Consider the following 25,250-nt stretch of genomic DNA (forward strand, 5'->3'; position numbering starts at 1 on the left):
TTTATACCAAGTCACTTTAACCTGGCTAAAATGTTAATGGACTTATTATTTCAAGAACGTGTGACTCTACTGCTTCAACTCAGTTGAAAACTAAAAAGAAAACCACAACTAAAATGAATAAAAACCCTCTATCTCAAATGAAGGTTCATGCCTGAAATTCTTTTATAAGGAAATAAAACCTTTCATCTCACAATAAAGATAAATCATTTTAATCACTTGAGAAAAAGAGAGTAATTTCAACATTACCTATAACAATAAAAATATTAACAATCTAAAGAAATCCAACTATAAAGAAAATAAGTTAAATACTGTACACTATGCAGTAGCTTAAAATAATTTTTAAGATGTTATAATGTAAATGAAAAAAATGTATAATATAATTCTGAATAGATAAAATTATCACCTGAAGTAATTTGCTTAGCTGTGATAATGGTACGGCTATTATGCAAGCAAACACCCTTATACTAAGAAAATACTAAGAAAATACATGCAAATACATTTCAGGATGACACAGCATGATATCTTCAACTCAATTTCAAAGACTCAAACAGAAAAGAAAGAGAACAACAATGTGGCAAAAAGTTAATAATAAAATTATGTCAAGGGAATATAGGAATATATTATACTATTCTTTCAACTTTTTCATAGGCTGAAACATTTTCAAAATAAACAGTTAATGGGAATATGCAAAATTAAAACTACAAATAAATATATCCAAATGTAATAACAATTATTTCCAAGTATAGAAATTATGAGTAGCTTTTATTTTCCTTTATAATTTCAAATTTTCCACAATGAATATATATGATTGCTATGGTAAATATATAGCCAGAAAAATATAACAAAGTATGAATTCATATCCTTCAAGAAGTAAACGACTGAATTGAGAAACTGTTTTTAACAATACTTCTCAGCGAAAGACAAAGCTCATCAACGCTTCAACAAGCTAGGAGTCAAAAGGATGGAGACAACAAATTTGAGCATGATAACCTTTACTGAACTAACTGTAAACATTCTCTCATGAACATTTTGCCGCATTTATTCCTCTTCTCTTTCTCTGTTACCATTTCCACACATTTGTATCTGTGTGTGTGTCTTCTTCCTTCTCTGTCACTCCCTCTCACTCTTTTTCATTCTCTCCTTGTCTTTGTGGATGTACATAAAATATTTGACATTATATTATATTAAGTTGAAGATAAAATATTTCAAACCTAAGTACAATATGTATCCTTAAGATAAGGATACATGGGGATCTTTAGGCAAGAATATTGGAGTAGGTTGCCATTTCTTTCTCCAGTGGACCACATTTTGTTAGAACTCTTTTCTATGACCCATCCATTTTGGGTGGCCCTGCATGGCATGGCTCATGGCTTCACTGAACTCATGCAAGCCACTTTGTCATGACAAGGCTGTGATCCATGAAGGGGATCTTAAGAATCCTTTGGACTACAAAGAGATCAAATCAGTCAATCCTAAAGGAATCAACCCTGAATATTCATTGGAAGGACTGTTGCTGAAGTTGAAGCTCCAACACTTTGGCCACCTGATACAAAGAGCTACTCATTGGAAAAGACCCTTATGCTGGGAGAGATTGAAGGGAATAGGAGAAGGGCATAGCAGAGGATGAGATGGTAAAATAGCATAACTGACTCACTGAACATGAATTAGAGCAAACTCCAGGAGACAGTGGAGGACATAGGAGTTTGCTGCTGCATCACTTCAGTCGTGACCGACTCTGTGTGACCCCATAGATGGCAGCCCACCAGGCTCCCGCATCCCTGGGATTCTCCAGGCAAGAACACTGGAGTGGGTTGCCATTTCATTCTCCAGTGCATGAAAGTGAAAAGTGAAAGTGAAGTTGCTCAGTCGTGTCCAACTCTTAGCAACCCCATGGACTGCAGCCTACCAGGCTCCTCCACCCATGGGATTTTCCAGGCAAGAGTACTGGAGTGGGGTGCCGTAGGAGTTTGGCATGCTACAATTCACAGGATCACTAAGAGTCAGACATGACTTAACAAATGAACAACAGGATAAGGACATTTTCTAACATAGCTATAATATAATTCTCACACCTGAGTGAAAGAACTATATAAGTAGTTAAGATAGTTCTAAAATAGATCCCTAATAAACTGTACCTATGACATAATGTATATATATCACAACAGTTTCTAATTTGTATCACTATAGCATTTTACACACACCTTCCTGAATAGGCAGATGAGAACTTTTCATTTTACAAAGAACATAATCATCACGAAAGTGTTAGATGTTTTCCTAAGGACACACAGAAAATAAATGGTAAAGTTAAGAGTACTTAAAAATTGTGGTTGGATCTCACAGCAGGCTGGAAGCCAGCCCTACTCACCAGCATGCCTCAACACCAGCTGCAGTTCTACACAACTGGAGGGTGTATACAGCCCACACAGAGGATACTGTTTGAGCACCTGCCTCTGGGGGCCATGTGGGACTGTACTTCTGATTCACAGAGTATACCTCCTTAATAAACCTACTCCTTCAATAACAGGAGAGATCACAGACTTACTCAATACATACAAACAAACGCAGAAAATGAGGCAAATGAGAAGACAGAGGAAGCCGTTCCAGTTGAAACAACAAAACAAAACTTCAGAAAAATAAAAACAGTGATAAGAAATACTCTTCATGAAGCATTCAAAGTAATGGTCATAAAGATGCTCAATGAACTTGAGAGAATAATGAAGGAACACAGTGAGAAACTGAACAAGGAAAAAACATAAAAATTCTAAAACTGAGTTTATAACTGAACTGAAAAATCACTAACGGGGCTCAATAACAGATTAGATGAGGTAGAAGAATAAGTCGGTGATCATTCTAAGATGATGGAAGACAGAGCAATGGAACTCATCCAGATAGAGAAGTAAAATAAAAATACTGTTTTACATGGACATACATTAAAGTACGTTTGTGACAGCATCACCCAGAATAACATCTGCATTATAGAGTTTTCAGAGGGAGAGGAGAGAAAATGGCAGAAAAATTATTTCAAGGAATAGTGGTAACAGTCTATAACAAATATAAACAAAGACATCACTTTGCCAACAAGTCAAATCTATGGTCTTTCCAGCAGTCACGTACAGATATGAGAGTTGGATCATAAACTAGGTGGAGTGCTGAAGAATGGATGCTTTTGAATTGTGGTGCTGGAGAAAACTCTACACACGGACATCACCAGATGGTTAATGTCGAAATCAGATTAATTCTATTCTTTGTAGCCAAAGATGGAGAAGCTCTACACATTCAGCAAAAACAAGACCTGGAGCTGACTGTGGCTCAGATCATCAGCTCCTTATTGCAAAATCCAGACTTAAATTGAAGAAATTAGGGAAAAACACAAGGCCATTCAGGTAGAATATAAATCAAATCCCTTATGATTATATAGGGCAGGTGATGAATAGATTCAAGGGACTAGATCTGATAGAAGAGTGCCTGAAGAACTATGGACAGAGATTCAGACCATTGTACAGGAGGTTGTGACTAAAACCATAGCCCAAAAAAACAGATGCAAGAAGGCAGCATGGTTGTCTGAGGAGGCCTTACAAGCAGCTGAGAAAAGAAGAGAAGTGAAAGGCAAATGAGAAAGATAAACTCATCTTAATGCAGAGTGCCAGAAAATAGCAAGGAGAGATACGAAAGACTTCTCAAGTAAACAATGCAAAGAAATAGAGGAAAACAACAGAATAGTAAAGATTAGAGATCTAGTAAAGAAAATTAGACACCAAGGGAACACACTTCATTAAAAGATGGGCACAATAACAGACAGAAACAGCAAAGACCTAACAGAAGCAGAGGAGATTAAGAGGTGGCAAGAATACACAGAAGAACTGTTGGGGAAAAAAAAGAAAAAAGATCTTAATGACCCAGATAACCACAATGGTGTGGTCACTCATCAGAGCCATACATCTTGGAGTGTGAAGTCATATGGGTCTTAGGAAGCATTACTATGAACAAAGCAAGTGGAGGTAATAGAATTCCAGTTGAGCTATTTCAAACCCTCAAAGATGATGCTTTGTAAGTGCTGCACTCAATATGCCAGCAAATTTGGAAACCTCAGCAGTGGCCACAGGACTGGAGAAGGTCAGATTTTATAAAAATCTCAAAGAATGGCAATGCGAAAGAATGTTCAAACTACTGAAGGTTGTGGCTGTGAGCCGTGTGCTACACTGGGATTCGCAACCTCCGGAAGAAAGGATTTCGAACCAGACCCAGAGATGAGGCTTGACCACTCAGAGCTTTTTGTGTAGCAAAGTTTTATTGAAGTATAACAGAGATAGGGAAAGCTTCTGACACAGACATCCAGAAGGGGACAGAAAGACTGCCCCATTGCTAGTTTTTAGCAACACAATTTGCGTTTGTTAGTAAGCTTCTAATCAGAGGAGAGAAACGCCTCAAGGCTGAGGGAGTTTCACCAGGCTCTTCTCCCACAATATGCACTTTTGAGATCGTGTATATAGTGACACAAGGTATGCCATCCCCAGCCATAAAACAATTAACATGAATACTGGTTTGCTGAGCCATTATCTGCATAAGGTTTGAGGAAAAAAAAAAAGTCTGCCAACTGTAGTTTATTCTTTTGCCACTTGGGGAACCTCGGGCCTTCCTACCTGTTACCCTCTCACTACTGCACAATTGTGCTTATTTCATATGCTAGCAAGCCCAAAATCCTTCAAGGTATGCTTCAACAATACAGGAACTGAGAATTTCCAGATGTACCAGCTGGATTTAGAAAAGGTACAGGAGCCTTGTTGTTAACTTATTCAACATCTGCTGCATCATAGAAAAAGCAACGGGAATTCAAAACAAAACAAAACAATCTAATTCTGATTCACTGACTACACTAAAAGCTTGGACTGTGTGGATCACAACAAACTGAAAAATTCTGAAAGAGATGGGAAAACCAGACCACCTTACCTGCCTGCTGAGAAACCTGTATGCAGCCCCAGAAGCAACAGTTAGAACTGAACATGGAACAACAGACTGGTTCAAAATTGGGAAGGGAGTACAGCAAGGCTATATACTGTCACCATACTTATTTAAACTATATGCACAGAACATCATATGAAATGCCGAGCTTGATGAAGCACAAGCTGGAATCAAGATTGCTGGTGGAAATGTCAACAACTTCAGATATGCAGATGATACCATACTAATGGAAGAAAGAGAAGAAAAACTAAAGAGCCTTTTCATGAGTGTGAAGCAGGAGAGTGAAAAAGCTGGCTTGAAACTGAACATTCAAAAAACTAAAATTGTGGCATCTGGTCCCATCACTTCATGGCAAATGGAAGAGGAAAAAATGGAAACAGTGACAGATTTCACTTGGGCTCCAAAATCACTGCAGATGGTGACCGCAGCCATGAAATTATTATACACTTTCTCCTGGGAAGGAAAGCTATAACAAACCTAGATAGTGTATTAAGAGCAGAGACATCAGTTTGCCAACAGAAGTTCATATAGACATAGATACGGTTTTTCCAGTAGTCATGTATGGATGTGAGAGTTGAACCATAAAGAAGGCTGAGCACCAAAAATTTGATGCTTTTGAAATGTGGTGTTGGAAAGACTCTTGAGAGTCCCATGGACTGCAAGGAGATCCAACCAGTCCATCCTAAAGGAGATCAGTCCTGAATACTCACTGGGAGGACTGACGGTGAAGCTGAAACTCCAATACTTTGGCTACCTGATGCGAAGAACTGACTCATTGGAAAAGACCCTGATGCTGGGAAAGATTGAAGGTGGGAATAGAAGGGGACAACAGAGGATGAGATGGTTGGATGGCATCACCGACTTGATGGACATGAGTTTGAGCAAGCTCCAGAAGATAGTGAAGGACCGGGAAGCCTGGCGAACTACAGCTTATGGGGTCACAAAGAGTCACATATGACTTAGCGACTGAACAACAACGAAGACTCTTTAGAGTCCTTGGGATGACAAGGAGATAAAACCAGTCAATCCTAAAGGAAATCAACCCTGAATATTCATTGGAAGGACTGATGCTTAAGCTCCCATACTTTGGCCACCTGATGTGAAAAGCTGACTCACCGGGAAAGACCTTGATGCTGGGAAGGACTGAAAACAAAAGAAGAGGGAGGCAGAAGCTGAGATGGTTGGATAGCATCACTGATCAATGTTCATGAACTTGGGCAAACTCCAGGAGATAGTAAGGGACACAGAGGCCTGCCATGCTGCAATCCATGGGTTCACAAAGGGTCAAATATGACTTAGCAACTGAACAGCAACAACAAATGGTTGAAAATGTCCCTAATCTGAGGAAGATTTCCCTAATCCAGTCCCCAAACCTCTAAGATAAACAAAAAGAGACACACACCAAAACACATAATCATTAAAATGGTAAAAGTTAAGGATAAAAGTAGCAAGCAAAGCAACATATTACATACAAGCGAAATCCTATGAGACTATCAGCAGACTCTTCGGCAGAAACTTTACATGCCAGAATAGAGTGACACGGCATGTTCACAAAGTGCTCAAAAGGAAAAAAACACAAAAAACCTTCTAACCAAGAATACTCTACCCAACAAAGTTATCACTGAGAACTGTAGAAGAGATTGGGAATTTCCCAGATAAACAAAAGAAAAAGGAGTTTACCACTTTTTCACTGTCCTCTTTCACTTTCACCAAGAGACTCTTGAGTTCCTTTCTCTTTCTGCCATAAGGGTGGTGTCATCTAAATATCTGAAGTGATTGATATTTCTCTCAGCAATCTTGATTCCAGCTTGAGATTCATCCAGCCCAGCATTTCACATGATGTATTCTGCATATAAGTTAAATGAGCAAGGTGACAGTATACAACCTTGACGTACTCCTTTCCCAATTTGGAGCCAGTCCATTGTTTCATGTCTGCTTCTGTTGTTCCTTGACCTGCATACAGATTTTTCAGGAGGCAGGAAAAGTGGTCTGGTATTTCCATCTCTTGAAGAATTTTCCAGTTTGTTGTGATCCACACAGTCAAAGACTTTAGCATAGTCAATGAAGCAGAAGTAGATGCTTTTCTGGAAGTCTCTTGCTTTTTCTATGATCCAAGGGCTATTGTCAATTTGATCTCTGGTTCCTATGCCTTTTCTGAATCTAGCTTGAAGTTCTAAAGCCTAGCTTGAAGAATTTTGAGCATTACTTTGCTAGCATGTAAGATGAGTGCAATAGTGTGACAGTCTGAACATTCTTTGGCATTGCCTTTATTTGGGACTGGAATGAAAACTGACCTTTTCCAGTCCTGTGGGCACTGCTGAGTTTTCCAAATTTGCTGACATATTGAGTGCAGCAATTTCCAAGCATCATCTTTTAGGATTTGAAATAGCTCAACTGGAATTCTATCACCTCCATTAGCTTTGTTCGTAGTGATGCTTCCTTTTTTTTTTTTTTTGTGATGCTTCCTAAGGCCCATTTGACTTCACACTCCAGGATGTCTGCCTCTAGGTGAGTGATCACACCATCGTGGTTATTTGGCCATTAAGATCTTTTCTGTATAGTTCTTCTGTGTAGTCTTGCTACCTCTTCTTAATCTCTTTTGCTTCTGTTAGGTCCATACCATTCCTGTCCTTTATTGCATCCATCTTTGCATGAAATGTTCCCTTGGAAGCTCTAATTTTCCTGAAGAGATCTCTAGTCATTCCCATTCTATTGTTTCCATATTATGGCTACTTTAAATAATGCTGCAATGATCATTAAAACGCGTACGTCTTTTTGAATTAGTGTTTCTATTTTCTTCAGGTAAATGCCCAGAAGTAAAATTGAAGGATCACACAAAATTTCTATCTTCAATTTTTTGAGTAACCCCCACCCATATAGTTTTTGGAGGCTAAATTAAATCATACAATTATTTATTATTCATTCAAAAGATTTATTGTGTATCTGTTACATCAAGGTACTATTAAAAAACTTAAAACCTTTGGCATTTTCCCACTTGACTGTTAGAAACATTAGGATTAGACTTGTAAGTTCTTAGAGTAGGGAGAGACTTGAGGGGTCACTTAGTTTAAATTTTAATCTATGGCACATAGCTTTTTACATTAGTTGTTGTTGTTTTTTTTTTTTTTTATCCCTTTAGATAGCAATCCACAGATCTTATGGCTGCACAAAAGGTTACAATTTTTCTCAAAATTAGTCAGAGACAGTAAGGAAGATAATTTTGAGGATACAGAAAGGAATATTTACTTCAATAAGGAAATGGTTTCAACCTTCTTATCTTCCCCCTTTCAAAATATAAGTATCTTCACTGACATAATCCCCAGTAGGAGAATGTAATGCCTACTTATATAGCCAGGAATTACCTCAATTATTAAAAAAAAAAAAAAATGCACTCAAGTGCTTCTTGAAGTTCAACCAATGTATTTCTAATGGTTCTATTTCAACCAATGAACTTCTAATGATCTTATTTCTTGACCATGCTAACAGTTTCTTCTAAAGTCATCTATGGAAAACAGATGCCTTTAGGAAAAATCTCCCTCAAATAATAAACTCTAAATGATGACAGGACTTTAATCCTTCTGATGGACTGATCTAGATTAAACATATTGTCATAAATAGCAATAAAATGACATTAAATCGAAAAGGTATATGGAATAACGTGAAATATACTATCCACAGCTATATCTTTAAATACAAAAATGCATAAAGCATTACTATAATTCGTTTCTCTGAAAATGATAAATCTACTTGAAAATCATTAATTTCAAGAACTCTGAGTAAATAACACTTTAAATCAGACTGTCCTATAAAATTACATACTTAAAACATTGATTCCTCTACCCAAGCAGAATGACACAGCACTGAAACTGAATGGCGGACTTAGACCCAAACATGCAGGAAAGATGTGACAAAGGTGACACTCAAAGTAGTGGAGAAAAAGACAGAGTTAAATAAATGATAACAGCATAAGTTGTTTGATAAAGAAAAAAGGAGTAGCTACATTATTCAATACAACTAATAAACTCTTGATGAACCAAAAGTTTTAACATAAAATGTAAATCTACATTTATGTGGCTGATTCATGTCAATGTATGGCACAAACCACCACAATATTGTAAAGTAATTAGCCTACAATTAAAATAAATTAATTAATTTTTAAGTACTAAAAATATTCCAATTAAATGGATAATACTGGAATTTAAAAGGCCTCCCTAATCACTCTATCAGAGATGGGTGTAGTAAGCCAACAGGTTGAGAACTGGGGAATACATTGTCTTTGGAGAATTTTAAATATGCAGCTACCTGCACAGGATAGTTACTACTGACCCTGCCTTTGATATATCACTGACTAAACTTGTCAGGAAAAAGTAAAGATTATTTTGTCTAAAAGAATCAGACTCAGCAATAGCATAATACCATAAACAAGTAAAAGATAAACCCTAAACTGAAAAAACTCTGCAATACATGAGAGACAAAGAGGCAACATTAACTGAAATCAGCTTTACAAATAAGTAAGAAAAGTAGATAAATGAGTAAAGACAGAAAAATATACAAAACATGAAAGGAAAAATACATGTCCTATATATAAATAGATATTTGAAAAATAAAAACATTAAACTATCACTTTTTGACTATTAACTTCATGAAGACTAAAAATAATAACAAACCCAGAATGGAAAATAGGTATTATAATTCAAGTATTGATGGAATTTGAATTGATAAACCTTTCCAGAAGGCAAGTAGTATTTCAAAATTCAAAATATGCCTATCCAGCAATATGATCCTTAGAAATCTGTTTACAAATTAGCTTCATAAATGAAAAATTTTTAATTTACAAATCTTTTAATTAAAGCTTTTTCATATTTCAAAAGGTTAGAAAAAATAAATAAACATCAAGATAAGATATAGTTAAGTGAATCACTAAAATATTATGTAAATGCTAAAACTGATATTTAACAAAGAAAGATTTCCCTGAAATAGTAAGTAGAAAAAGAAGATAAAGAAGTAGAATTTACAATATAATATGTATATAAACCTCTTAAGCACATCTAAATCTAGATATATCTGTGTTACCAAAGTGTTATTATTTCACTAATTTATGAGAAATACATCTTTCGACCTGCTCAGTATCATTCACTGCTTTCACATCAGGACCTTACATTTTTAAAATAAAATCTTAACTTAAAATGACTTGCTTGAACTACTCATCATGGAGTCTTTCACTTCAAAAACAAAAATGGGGAGAGGAGGGGATGGATGGCATTAAAACCTAAGCTACCAACATAACATTTGATTATCAATCTAAACCATAAGATCCTCCAAGCTACTCTACATGTATCCTTATCACTGATGACTTCCCTGGAAGAGCAACTGCAATTTCTTCAAAATTTTTTGCCTTGTATTTAACTATGCTGGTGACCATAGTAGGAACAGGAAAAATAACATTTCAAGCTATTCAGTGTATTCTCACTAAATTTAATTTGGGATGAAAATGAATATTTTTAACATTGTTTGTCATTAGAAGGCTAGAAATAGAAACGTTTACTGCCTGTTTACAAAAGGACAACGTTGTCATCTGATCTAACACTGCGAATGATCTATGGTGGGTATAGACTGTACTACTGTACCACATGGACACTCTGTTTAGCATCAATGACCCTCAAAAACTAGAAAATTCAAGCACTTACTAAAATCCTAAATACACATTGTTGTATTAGGCTGTTCAAATAAGTCATTTATTTAAATATGTGTCACTTCTACTTCTAGGTAAAATGGAACTAGGGACTAGACTTACTATCCTGCATAAAACAATGAAATAACTAGACAACAAAGATGAAATTCTGAATACTGGGAAAAGAAGACAGTGATCCCTGAGAGAGAGCGAGCAAACAAGGTGGGTTCTCCGAATGCCTTTCAGAGGACTGGAAAAAGGGAAGGCAAACAGAGCTGGGCCCCTGGTTAAGAAGACAAAGCAGAAGCTGGGAAAGCAAGGGCAGATAAGGAATGTGCCAAGTGTGGTGCTAAACCCTTTATATGAATTTCTCATTCCATTTTTACAACAATCCCTAAACAGATACTATTATTAGGTACTGCTGTTTAACCAAGGAAAGGAATTAGGTGATTTCTCCAGCCCCAGCTAGTAAGTGGTAGAGCAAGGATTTAAACTAAGACACTCTGACTTCATAGCCCAAGTTTAATAGAATCTATTTAAAGTAATTCACATTTGCTTCATTTTTGTTTGAACACAAGTCTAAATCCTATACTCACTCTCTTAACATTTTGTTTATATCACAGGCTCACACTCTCAAAATCTAGAGTAAATTCTAATCATCTTATAAAAAAATTTTTTACAAATAACATTTTCCCTAATGAGAAAGGTACCAAAATTTGACCTGCCTATCTTATAATTGATTAATATAGGCAATGACATTGTTTATATGATGCAAAGACAGGAATCACTTGGAGATCATTTAAATAGCCTCGATGTCTGGGCTCCGTGGTGACTCCATGGTAAAGAATTCACCTGCAGTTCAGGAGACCGAGGTTCAATCCCTGGGTCAGGAAAGAGAAGGAAATGGCAACCCATTCTAGTATTCTTGCCTGGGAAATCTCATGGAGAGAGGAGCCTGGTGGGCTACAGCCCATGGGGTCACAACAAGAGTTGGACACCACTTCGCAACTAAACAACAAATGTCTGGGCTCCACCCAAACTAGTTAAATCAGAATCCTGGGACCCACACATTTGAAAGTCTTCCAGAAGCTCCAAACATGTGCCCACACGGAGGGCTCCTGCTCCACAACTGTAAATGACACAACCCCAGGGGAAACATTCTTAAGCCTACATGCTATCTAGTTACAGCCAGAATTAAAAACACAACCAAATAATCCTCCATCTATCACTTAGAACACAGGGCATTTCTTGCACAAATTATTTCTACAATAGTACGTTTTGCCTGAAATGTCTCCTCCTGCTTTTCTATCAATATTTGTTTATTATTTTCTTAAATCTCAAACTTCTCCTTTAAGATGTAATTTCAGAATCACCTTCCTCTATAGGAAGTCCTAAAGACCTATGGCTCAGTTAAGGACTTGCTCCTCTGGACTATCACTGTGCCTTGAACTATATCTCCTGTTGAAACTGACACAATGTTTTATAATTATTGTTTATAGCCCTATTTTTCCTGGCAAAATGTGTGCTTCTGGAGGAAAAATTTCACATTTATTCAGGCACATTCTCCAAGTTCACCACTAAAGCAACTGCTAACACACTTGGAGCAACTGCAATATGCCAGTCCTTCTCTATGTTACTTACATGGATTGTTTCATTTTATCCTTACAATAACTCTGTTGAAATAGGCATTATTTTTCTCATCACAATTTACAGAAATGAAAATTGAGTCCCAAAAAATGAATCTTGATGAACACCACACAGCTATGTTGCTGCTGCTACTGCTGCTAAGTCACTTCAGTCGTGTCCGACTCTGTGCGACCCCACAGACGGCAGCCCACTAGGCTCCTCTGTCCCTGGGATTCTCCAGGCAAGAGTACTGGAGTGGGGTGCCATTGCCTTCTCCGACAGCTATGTTAAGTAGTGTTAATACTTAATCTGATGTTAAGTAGTAACACCAGATTGGTATTTGGTGTTTATAACATTCAATATATTATTGCCAAATGTATGAATAAATGAATAAAAAATAAGAATATTTTCCCCTAGAGAATTATTATAACAAGTACAATGTTAAAATAATTGGGAAAATATGATTCGTCTAGAAACTATATTTTTCAGATAAGGCTGCATTTTTACAAATGGAATGAATTAAGATCCATAAATCAAAGATACAAGAAATTTATAAATTAGGTCTGATTATATACGACAAACTACACGTAAACATATACTTTCTTTTTACTTTCAGAAAAGTCTGAGTAGAGCATGTTTCATAATTCCTATCAGACGATAGGTATAACCAGAGAATAACATTTTTGTTTACCCGAAGACTGTTGTATTTCTATGGATGTTGACTGAGTGAAAGCCGTCGGTCAGTATCCATCTCAGTCAATAGCACATCTGTCATAAGGCCCAGAATTAACTGTTAATACCAGCCGGATATAATATAAACATAACCAACTGACTGAGTTAAAATTGAATCTCTTTAAATTATTTGAGGTTGAAATTTTCCATCCCATAGTTACCTTTCAAAATGTAGACAGACATGGTGCTGTGGTTCTTGCCAGTAACTGAATTGTTAACACCTTTGCCCACAAGCTGTGATGGTTGCTGGTTGGCGCTGTGCTCTTAGGAGGCACAGGTTTGTATCCTGTGTAACCCTAGACAAATTTTAATAGTCCCTAAGCTTTAGTTTCCTTATCTCCAGACTAGGAGTAGTAATATAACTTATGTCAGAGGGTCAAAAGGATTAAATAAGACAATCAAACCATGAAAAGGGCTAAGTGTGAGACAAGCACCTCTGTTAATGCCTTGAAAGGTTTGCTCCCATCACGTCCTTCCCTGAGACAAGAGTAATGAACCCGCACTCACAGTCCACATGGGGTGAATACACCACAGTAAGAGTTAGTACAAAAATATACAAGAGTTTAACAAACACATGGTCTTCTGTTTCTCTAAAATTTCTAAGTTAAACCTTATATTGTTTCTCACGAAGTTTCAAGTATAACATTAACAAAGAAGATTCATCAAAAAGGAAAAGAGAAGGAGAGAACTAAAATCATATGAGTGGTAATGATCTTCCACTCAAACATAACTGCTCTGGGGAAGGAATTATGATGGTGCTAGCAGTGGTAACAATTACTGTTATTTAAAAAGTTTAAATTTGAGTTTAGGGCTGATGTGATTAAAAGCGTTCTAACAACAATAAATACAGTAATGATAAAGAGAAGCTCTAAGATACAGCTAGGAAAAATGCTTACTATGCAGCCTGGGGAAAAAGGGGGCAGAACAGAAAGGATCAGGCTCTGGGTTTTCCTGTCATGATCTTTCTCCTTTACCTGTGTTACTGCACATTGATAAAACAGATTAAAAGGGATCAGGAACAAGTATCTGACTTGATATGAAAAATTAGTTGGATGTTGAACTACAGGCAGGTTTTGACCCAAACCAGGAAGTAAGACACTTAAAATGAAGGGTCATGAGTTGGAAGAGAGTTGAAACAAGCTGGCTCCTGGTAGCCCAGGCCACCGAGGGAGCACAATCAACAAGGATCAGAGAGATCCACTGCCAAGTAGGGGGCTGAGGCTTCGACATCAGGATCTCCTCTCCATGAACAAAGTGACATGGCTCAGGGGAGGAGGAACAAATTGCAGGCCCCAGATGAGTGGCCTGGCCCACCTTCATGAGATATGACAGTAATGACAGATCTTCTAAGAGAAGTGCACTGTCAGGTGCCTACATCTCTAGATGGGTTTCTGAGGCCTCTGGAATCCCATCTTCAGTACTTGAGATTTATGATCCTATCATTTTGCTTTGTTTGACTGGATTTTTAAACAACTAAGATTGATCATGTAAACCTCTGTTAGTACATGTTACAGTTGTATGTGATCCAGGGTAGCGACTATAGGTATACCTTGGAGATACTGTGGATTTGGGGCCAGATCACCTCGATATAGCAGTAAAAAGTGAATCACAGAAATGTTTTGTTTTTTCTAGTGCATATTAAAGTTGCTTACACCGTTGTTGCTTAGTCGCTAAGTTGTGTTCGACTGTGACTCCATGGACTATAGCCCACCAGGCTCTTCTGTCCATAGGATTTCCCAGACAAGAATACTGGAGTGGGTTGCTATTTCCTTTTCCAGGGGATGTCCCTGACTAAGACATCAAACCCATGTCCGCAGCTGAATTCTTTACCACTGAGCCACCTGGGAAGCAAAAAAAGGCAAATAGCTGTCCTTCCCCACCAACCAAAGCCTCTCTACCTTTTCTACATTACATAGAATATTTTACCATACAAAGAGCTTGCTTTGACTACAAAAAGGCAAGTCTCAGTAAAGATTTGAAAATATTCAATCGCTGGATTCTTTCAAGTAAGAAGTTTTATAAAGGGTTAGCACTTGAAAGAAGCAAGACACAGCACACCAGCAGCTGTTTTCCACATTAAATAAAAAAGGAAAATATAAATAAGATATTATATCAGGAAAACTTCTAATATTATAGGATGAAATACTTTAAATTTCCCAAGAAAACAATTTTAATTTCTCCAAGGCAGACACTGGGTAACAGCATAAGTCACACCATACTGCAGTTTATTAATAGCAACAGCATTATGTCTAAAATTAACATACATACCTTAAAGATAGCTTATTGCTAAAAACTGCTAACCATCATCTGAACCTTTAGCAAGTCATAATATTTTTGCAATAGTAACATCAAAGGTCACTGATCACAGACCACCATAACAAGTATAATAATAATGAAAAACCTTGAAATACTGTAAGAATTACCCACATGTGACACAGAAACCCAAAGTTAGCAAATGCTATTGAAAACTGGCTCTGAGAGCCTGGCTTGATGCACGGTTGCCACAAAAATGCAATTTGTTAAAAAAAAAAAAAAAAAAAAAACTGCAAAGCACAATGAAATAGGTATACCTGCTGCTGCTGCTAAGTCGCTTCAGTTGTGTCCGACTCTGTGCGACCCCAGAGATGGAAGCCCATCAGGCTCCACCGTCCCTGGGATTCTCCAGGCAAGAACACTGGAGTGGGTTGCCATTTCCTTCTCCAATGCATGAAAGTGAAAGATGAAAGTGAAGTCGCTCAGTCATGTCCGACTCTTAGCGACCCCATGGACTGCAGCCTACCAGGCTTCTCCATCCATGGGATTTTCCAGGCAAGAGTACTGGAGTGGGGTGCCATTGCCTTCTCTGAAGGCATGCCTATATAGATTTAAAGCCCAAATAGCTCTAGATTCAATTGTCATTTAGATTGAGCTTTATCTTGGCCACTTACTGCATGACTTTGTGCAAGTTATACAATCTCACTGAGCCTCAGCTTTCTCATTTTACAGATGAGAAGATAAAAGCTAACTTTCAGCCCTGGCATGAGGATAGGATCACCATGTGTCTAATGTACCTGGACTTGAGCCTGGGATATAGCAGGTGCTGGAGAGATGACAATTATCTTATTATTATTTAACAATCCAGAGACACTTGCAGCCAGAAAATATACCTTGAAATATTTATGAGAATGCACACTCTACTTCCAACAGATAGCTATGTAAAATGAAAGAGAGGATATGTATATAAAAAATAATAAAACCAGCCATTGGAAGCTGGGACCATTTGCTTACCTAAGAACATAAATTGAGGAAAGGAGAGAGGGTAGGGAACAATTTTGACTACTCAGATAAAGTATTTTTTTCTGTCTTAGGAATATGTTTTAATTGAGCTGCAATCACCAAGATGATGTAAAGCCACTTGCAATTTTATTTACAAACAACCATGTAAGATTTCTCTAAGGATAGAGTTGGCCCCACTAAACAGATGTAAACCCTTCAATTTTCTATTCCCACTCAAACTAAAATCTGAAAGACAGGATGTCTATACAGATCACTTGTCCTGTGACAGTTTCATAATAATGAATCTGAGACAAGAAGAGGAATGAGATCTGAGAAAGGGAGAGAGGATTTCATGCGGAAAGAACATGTCTAAAATCATGAAAACATAAGAACACAGGAAACAGGATTTTTACTGGTATAAAGTCAGTTAACAATTAAAGTAACAAGAGTATTACAGTAGGTTTGGTAAAAAATGGCTAAAGATGACCCTTAAAAGCAACATTAACTGATGATCTTATGACCAAGTGTTTTAAAATTTTTCTTACAAACTTCCCAAATATCAAATTTTAATCAAAGTTCTTTTGACTATCAGCTAATTTTGAGATGCTTTAGAGGGCCCTTGAGGCATATCAGAGAAATACTAACTATATTATTCAGTATGATAAATTACATAGAGAGCATTATCACATGAGCAATAAATCTACCTTAAAATATACTGTATGAATGAATGCTGTTTATACAGACATTCTAACATTATATGATGTTTCAAAATTTGGATATGTCCTCAGTTCAGTACAGTTCAGCTGCTCAGTACTGTCCAATTCTTTGTGACCCCATGGACTGCATACGCCAGGCTTCCCTGTCCATCACCAACTCCCAGAGCTTGCTCAAACTCATGTCCATTGAGTCAGTGATGCCATCCAACCATCTCATCCTCTGTCATCCCCTTTTCCTCCTGTCTTCCATCTTTCCCAGCATCAGGGTCTTTTCCAGTGAGCCAGTTCTTCACGTCAGGTAGCCAAAGTATTGAAGCTTCAGCTTTAGCATCAGTCCTTTCAAAGAATATTCAGGACTAATTTCCTTTAGGATTGACTGGTTTGATCTCCTTGCTGTCCAAAGGACTCTCAAGAGTCTTCTCCAGAACCGCAGTTCAAAAGCATCAATTATTCAGTGCTCAGCTTTCTTCATGGTCTAACTCTCACCCATACATGACTACTAGAAAAACCATAGCTTTGACTAGGTGGACCTTTGTTGGCAAAGTAAAGTCTCTGCTTTTTAATATGCTGTCTAGGTTGCTCATAGCTTTTCTTCCAAGGAGCAAGTGTCTTTTAATTTCATGGCTACAGTCACCATCTGCAGTGATTTTGGAGCCTAAGAAAAGAAAGTCTGTCATTGTTTCCATTGTTTCCCCATCTGTTTGCCATGACATGATAGGACCAGTTGCCATGATCTTAGTTTTTTGAATGTTCAGTTTCAAGCCAGCTTTTTCATTCTCCTCTTTCATCAAGAGGCTCTTTAGTTCCTTCCTCTTTCTGCCATAAGGGTGGTGTCATCTGCACAACTGAGGTTATTGATATTTCTCCCAGAAATCTTGATTGAAGTTTGTGCTTCATCCAGCCCAGCATTTCACATGATGCACTCTGCATATAAGCTAAATAAGCAGGGTGACAATATACAGCCTTGACATACTCCTTTCCCAATTTGGAACCAGTCCATTGTTCCATGTCCACTTATAGCTGTTGCTTCTTGACCTGCATACAGATTTTTCAGGAGGTGGGTAAGGTGGTCTGGTATTCCCATTTCTTTAAGAATTTTGGGCAGTTTGTTGTGATCCACCCAGTCAAAGGTTTTGGCATAGTCAATAAAGCAGAAGTAGATGTTTTTCTGGAATTCTTTTGCTTTTTCTAGGATCCAACGGATGTTGCCAATTTGATCTCTGGTTCCTCTGCCTTTTCTAAATCCAGCTTGAACATATGGAAGTTCTCAGTTCATGTACTGTTGAAGCCTCACTTGGAGAATTTTGAGCATTACTTTGCTAGTCTGTGAGATGAGTGGATCTGTGCAGTAGTTTGAACATTCTTTGGCATTGCCCTTCTTCAGGATTGGGATGAAAACTGACCTTTTCCAGTCCTGTGGCTATATCCAAGTATAATGCTATAGTTCTATTTGTTATGTTAAAATGTTATATGTCATAACAGTAACCAAACTTCTTTATTAATTATACTGTAATAAAATATTTAAATATGATTTTAAGTCTTTTGTCACTTACAGACAGTTATTATACTCTGATGCTCTTACAAAAGTGCTTCATCTTCAAAAGGATTCATAGGAAGGCTACAGAGGCAGTAACAACAGTTCCATACCAAGATGATGGCTATGCAAAGTCTCCAGCCCATATCCACACCAAACAAGAAGCCATCCTGTCCCTGAGGCCCCTAGATCAGGCATCCAGAGATCTTTACTCCCTAATAGACAGGGTTGACACCCCTACTCAGCCCTGAAGCATCTACAGAAGATAAACATCACCCATCCACTTCCCAGTATATAACAGGAGTAAAATCTCTGAGGGAGTGATTGAGACAGGGAGATGGCAAGGTACAATCGTTAAAAGAATAACATAGCCTAAGAACATGACATAAACTATTAGAACCAACTAGGTCCAAGATGGCCGATGAGTTGACTTTCACTAGACCTTGAGCCTCAGTATACACTCACTGTAAAACATCAGCAAGCTAAATGACACACTCACAGGCAATATGATAGTTCCAAGGCAGACCAAAAAGGTAAAAAACTGGGCAGTAGCCCAATGCCTAGAAACCTCCTCCTCTTTCCCAAAATAGCTGGAATACTCCTCCCACTCATCAGCCAATGAAATTATTCACCCCTATAAAAACTTACCACCTTCATGGATCATAGCCTTGCTGTGGCAAAATGGCTTGAGTAACTCAATGAAGCTATGAGCCATGACCTGCAGGGCCACCCAACATGTACAGGTCATAGTGAAAAGCTCTGACAAAATGTGGCTCACTAGAGAAAGGAATGGCAAATCACTCCAGTATTCTTGCCTCAAGAACCCCATGAACAATATGAAAAGGCAAAAAGAAATGACACCAGAAGATGAGCCCTCCAGGTTGGTAGGTGTCCACTATGCTACTGGGGAGTGTGAAGAGGCTGGGCTAAAGCAGACATGACTCTCAGTTGTAGATGTGTCTGGTGATGTAAGTAAAGTCCGATGCTGTAAAGAACAATATTGTATAGGAACCTGGAATGTTACGTCCATAAATCAAGGTAAATTGGACATAATTAAGCAGGAGATGGACAGAGTGAACATCAACATCTTAGAAATTATTGAACTAACATGGACAGAAATGGGAGAATTTAAATCAGATATCCATGATATCTACTACTGCGAGTAAGAACCTCTTACAAGAAATGGAGTACCCATCATGGTCAACAAAAGAGTCCAAAAAGTAGTACCTGGGTGCAGTCTCAAAAACGACAGAATGATCTCTGTTCATTTCCAAGGCAAACCATTCAACATCACAGTAACCCAAGTCTATGCCCAAACCACTAATGCCAAAGAAGTTAAAGCTAAACAGTTCTATGAAGACCTATGAGACCAACTAGAACTAACATCATCAAAGATATCCTTTTTTCTCATATGGAATTGGAATGCAAAAGTAGGAAGCTAAGATTTACCTGGAGTAACAGGCAAGTTTGTCTTTGGAGTACAAAATGAAGCAGAGCAAAGGTTAAGAGAGTTTTGTCAAGAGAACACACCGGCCACGGTAAACACCCTCTTTCAACAACACAAGAGACGACACAAGAGATGACTCTACACATGCAAATCACCATAGGGTCAGTATCGAAATCAGATTGATTTTATTCTTTGAAGCCAAGTTGGAGAAGCTCTACATAGTCAGCAAAAACAAGATCTAAAGCTGACTGTGGCTCAGATCATCAGCTCCTTACAGCAAACTTCAGGCTTAAATTGAAGAAAGTAGGGAAAACCACTAGGCCTTTCAAGTATGAAATCCCTTATGATTATACAGTGGAGGTGACAAATAGATTCAAGGGATTAGATCTGGTAGACAGAGTATCTGAAGAACTATGGACAGGGATTCATAACATTGTACAGGAAGCAGTGACCAAAACCATCCTAAAGGAAAAGAAATGCAAGCAGGCAAAGCAGTTGTCTGAGAAGGCTTTACAAACACCTTAAAAAAAAAAAAAAAAAAAAAAAGAGGAGTGAAAGGAAAGGAGAAATGGAAAGATATACCCATCTGAATGCAGAGTTTAAGAGAATAGCAGGGAGAGATAAGAAAGCCTTCTTAAATGAACAATGCAAAAGAAAAATAGAAGAAAACAATAGAATGGGAAATACTAGAAATTTCTTCAAGAAAATTGGAGATACCATGCAAAGATGAACACGATAAAGGACAAAAACAGTAAGGACCTAACAGAAGCAGAATAGATTAAGAAGAGGTGGTAAGAAAACATAGAAGAACTATACAAAGAGGTCTTAATAACCAGTGATAACTGGATGCAGATAACCAGGATGGTGTGGTCAGTCACCTAGAGCCAGATATCCTAGAGTGTAAATTCGGGTGGGCCTTAAACAGCATTACTACAAAGCCAGTGGAGGTGATGGAATTCCATGTGAGCTATTTAAAATCCTAAAAAGATGATGCTGTTAAATACATGCACTCAATACATCAGCAAATTTGGAAAACTCAGCAGTAGCCATAGGACTGGAAAAGGTCAGTTTTCATTCTTATCCCAAAGCAGGGCAATGCCAAAGATGTTCAAACTACAGGGTTTGCTTGTACAGTAAGGTTTTCTTGTACTGCAAGGTTTGTTCAAAATCCATCACGCTAGGCTTCAGCTAGACATGAACCAAGAACTTCCAGATGTACAAACTAGATTTAGAAAAAGCACAGGAACCAGAGATCAAATTGCCAACATTTGCTGGATCATAAGAGAAAGCAAGGGAATTCCAGGAAAACTTCTGCTTCATTGACTACGCTAAAGCTTTTGACTATGTGGATACAACAAACTGTAGAAAAATTCTTAAAAAGATGGGAATACTAGATCACCTTACCTGTTTCCTGAGAAACCTGTATGCAGGTCAAGAAGCAACAGTTAGAACCAGACATGGAACAATGGACTGGTTCAAAACTTATAAAGAAGTCAAGGCTGTATATTGTCACTATGCTTATTTAACTTCTATGCAGAGTACATCACGCAAAATACCTGGCTGGATGAATCACAAGCTGGAATCAAGATTGCTGGGAGAAATATCAGTAACCTCAGATATTCAGATGATGCCACTCTAATGTCAGAAAGCAAAGAGGAACTCAAGAGCCTCCTGATGAGCATGAAAGAGGAGCATAAGAAAGTTGGCTTAAAACTCAACATTCAAAAAACTAAGATCACAGCATCTACTGCCATCACTTCATGGCAAATAGATGGGAAAACAATGGAAACAGTGACAGATATTATTTTCTTGACCTCCAAAATCACTGCACACCTTGACTGCAGCCATGAAATTAAAAGACACTTGCTCCTTGGAAGGAAAGCTGACAAACCTAGACAGCAATTTTAAAAGCAGAAATATCAGTTTTCTGACAAAGGTCTATATATTCAAAGCTATGGTTTTTCCAACAGTCATGTACAGATGTGAGAATTGGACCATAACCAAGGCTGTTGTTGTTTAGTTGCTAATCGTGTCCGACTCTTTGCAACCACGTGGACTACAGCCTTCCAGGTTTCTCTATCCATGGGGTTTTCCAGGCAAGAAACTGGAGTGGGTTGCCATTTCCTTCTCCAGGGGATCTTAATGACCCAAGAATGGAACCCATGTCTCCTTTATTGGCAGGTGATTTCTTTTACCAATGAGCCATCAGGGAAGGAAGGCTGAGCCCCAAAGAATTGATGCTTTCAAATTGTGGTGCTAGAGAAGACTGTTGAAACTCTCCTGGACAGCAAGATATTTTTTCCAGGTGGTGAGACTGGTAAAGAACCTCCCACAAAAGGAGGAGACACAAGAGATGCATGTTTAATCCCTGGGTCCAGAAGATTCCCTGGAGAAGGGCCTGGCAACTCACTCCAGTATGCTTGTCTAGAGAATCCCATGGACAGAGGAGCCTGGTGGTCTTCAGTCCATAGGGTTGCAAAGAGTTGGCCAGCAAGGAAATGAAACCAGTTAATCCTAAAGAAAATCAACCCTGAATATTCACTGGAAAGACTGATACTGAAGCTGAAGCTCCAATACTTTGGCCACTTGATGCAAAGAGCTGACTCACTAGAAAAGACCCTGATGTTGGTACAGATTGAGGGTAGGAGGAAAAGCAGGCAAGAGAGGATGATATGGTTGGATAGCATCACTGACTCAATGAATATGAGTTTGAGCAAAGTCTGGAACATAGTGAAGGATAGGGAAGCCCGGCATGCCAAGGTCCATGGGGTCGGAAAGAGTAGGACATGACAGCGACTGAATAGCAACAACAACATAAAAACTGACAATCCCACACCCTGGTGCCTCTCTTGCCGTCCAAGATGATCCACACTCTGTCTGTGGAGTGTGTTTCTCTCTAAATAAACCTTCTTTCACTTTAAAGAATAAAAAAATGCTACATTAAAATATAAGGTAAGAAAATGATGCTTGTGATTTCTGGAGACCATAATATGACAGTATATGCATAATATGATATAATACGCAGAATGGATATGTCTCATTTTACATAATAACCTTGACTCATATTGTTTTACAGGGTCAAAAAGAGACACTACAAAATTTTTAAGTATTTAAGTGTTAACAATCAATAAACTATGAAGAAAGAAAAATGAAGTTCAGTAGTTAAAGGTTTAAACTCACATACCAATCAGAACCCTCCTACAGTGTTGGTGGAAATGTAAATGGTACAACCACTAGGTAGAAGAGTGTGGAGATTCATTAAAAATACTAAAAATAGAGCTACCATATGATTTACCAATTCCATTCCTACGCTTATATCTGGAGAAAATCATAATTTGAAGAGATACATGTACCCCAATGTTCAGTGCAACACTATTTACAATAGCCAAGACATGGTATCAACCTAAATGTCCACTGATGGACAAATGGATAAAGAAGATGCAGTACTTATATACCATGAAATATTACTCAGCAATAAAAACCAGAATGAAATATAGCCATTTGCAGCAACACCAGATGGACCTAGAGATTACCATACTAAGTCAAAGACAAATGTCATATCACTTATATGTGGAATCTAACTAAAAAAAAAACACAAATGAACTTATTTATTAAAAATAAGACAACAGAACTTATTTACAGATATCAAAAACAAACTCATGATTACCAAAGGGAAAACGTGGCAGGGAGGGTTAAAGCAGGAGCTTGGGATGAACAGACACACACTACTATATGTAAAATAGATAACCAACAGGAACCTACAGTTTAGCGCAGGGAACTCTACTCCAGTAAAATTAAAATTTTTTTAAACTTAAAAAAATTTTAATTAAAATTTAATTAAAAAATTTTAATTAAAACATTTATATATATATATGTTAAAAAAAGAGCAAGAAAGTATGCTTGTATCAAGAAGAGTGCAACAAAAAACTCCAGCAGCACCAAAGTCCTTATCTGAAACTCTTGGAGCTACAATTATTTAGGGATTTTATACTTTTTAATATTTAAGAAAGTAATAATGCATATAACAAATTGTATAAACATTCAGTGGGATCAGAGCCAACACCCTATACTCAAACATGTTTATATTTCTGCCATGAAACATACACATTCACAGTGAGTATGAGAAATAAAGATCATAATGAGAGTCAATTCCATTAGGCCAAATTTCACCATGAAATCAGATATTTAAAAAAATCTTTAGATTTTCAAAGTTATTTGGATTTTCTAGTTACAAAAAAAAAAAAGGTTTGTGATCCTAAATCTAGTTTGCCTCATTTTATGTAAGTGTTAACAGTAGCTAGATTAAAACTTTGTGCTTCCCTTACCACCTCTGTAGTAATTCAATGTTTTTAAGAAATCCAACTTTTAGAAACATAACTTGACATCAGACATACTCTATGTTTTATAATTTGACTTTTTCCCTAGAAAATTACATCAGTTGATTTTTTGCCCTACTGGATACAATAATCAAAATCACAAATATACTGGTCACGATTATAAATGAACATCTGTTCACAGCGTGATAGGCTACAGTGTTCTCTTGAGTCTCCTGAACTCACAACTGAGGGCAGTGGTTATCCATCCTGAAGAGGGAATTATCAAACAAAGCTTGTCACCTACCTGGAGTGCCCTCTGACGTTTTTATCCCCATTCTACAGCAGTACTGAGCAATCCCATAGTCCGCAATCTTGGCGATGATGGCAGCATTGGGATACAAGGTGAAAAGCAACACGTTGTGGGGCTTCAAGTCACGGTATATAATCATGGCCGAATGGAGGTATCTGCCATAAAATGCACAGGAGATTTTATTAAAATGTGATTATATCATAATATATTTTGGCATTATTTTTTAAAATATACATATTCACTAGGAAAAGCATCAAAATTCTATGCTGTTTTACCTTCAAAGTTAAAAGATACTATAGAAGGAAATCAAAATATGTAAGCCCTGTTTTACAAAGTTTATGCATTTAAAACAAACTAAAAGACATGTTAAATTCTGATAAGTGATTTAAACTTTAAGGCACAACCACTTTAAGCAGAACATGTATTTTTTTGAGACTTCTTTTCTGTGTACTTTAATAATCACTAAAAGGAATTCTCAATCCCTTCAATATCATGTAAATATTTTAATTGGTTTAAAATGAAAATACATTAAATAAGAATTGATAGTATTTTGTTATAACTCTCATTTATTTAACAATTTTAGAAGTTCTTCATAGCCTTTAAAATTCTATCTCTCCTTTGATATTAATTTTTTTCTGAATAAAATATTTCCTAATTTTTTGGAAAATGTTTTCTACTTTTTCA

At 37.3% G+C, this 25,250-nt stretch overlaps 1 protein-coding gene and 1 long non-coding RNA gene across 9 annotated transcripts in view; one reads left to right on the top strand and one right to left on the bottom strand.

Moving 5' to 3' along the window:
- The window catches only part of LRRK2 (leucine rich repeat kinase 2), a 204,458-nt gene that overhangs the window by 28,313 nt on the left and 150,895 nt on the right, over positions 1-25,250 (bottom strand). For all 6 annotated transcript variants that reach the window (XM_061416444.1, XM_061416443.1, XM_061416446.1 and 3 more), the window contains one exon: positions 24,561-24,721. In XM_061416444.1, coding sequence (XP_061272428.1) covers positions 24,561-24,721 — 161 coding nt within the window. The remainder of the gene's footprint in view (positions 1-24,560; positions 24,722-25,250) is intronic.
- LOC133247525 (uncharacterized) overlaps positions 1-25,250 on the top strand; it is a 35,827-nt gene that overhangs the window by 7,408 nt on the left and 3,169 nt on the right. The window contains exons 2-3 of one of the 3 annotated variants that reach the window (XR_009736420.1): positions 10,726-10,852; positions 18,152-18,510. This is a non-coding gene — a long non-coding RNA (uncharacterized LOC133247525). Of the gene's footprint in view, positions 1-10,725; positions 10,853-15,973; positions 16,194-18,151; positions 18,511-25,250 lie in introns of those variants that run through there. The other 2 variants (XR_009736418.1, XR_009736419.1) reach the window with 2 other exon arrangements.

Source organism: Bos javanicus, chromosome 5 (assembly GCF_032452875.1).
Source record: "Bos javanicus breed banteng chromosome 5, ARS-OSU_banteng_1.0, whole genome shotgun sequence".
Classification (NCBI taxonomy): Eukaryota; Metazoa; Chordata; class Mammalia; order Artiodactyla; family Bovidae; genus Bos; species Bos javanicus.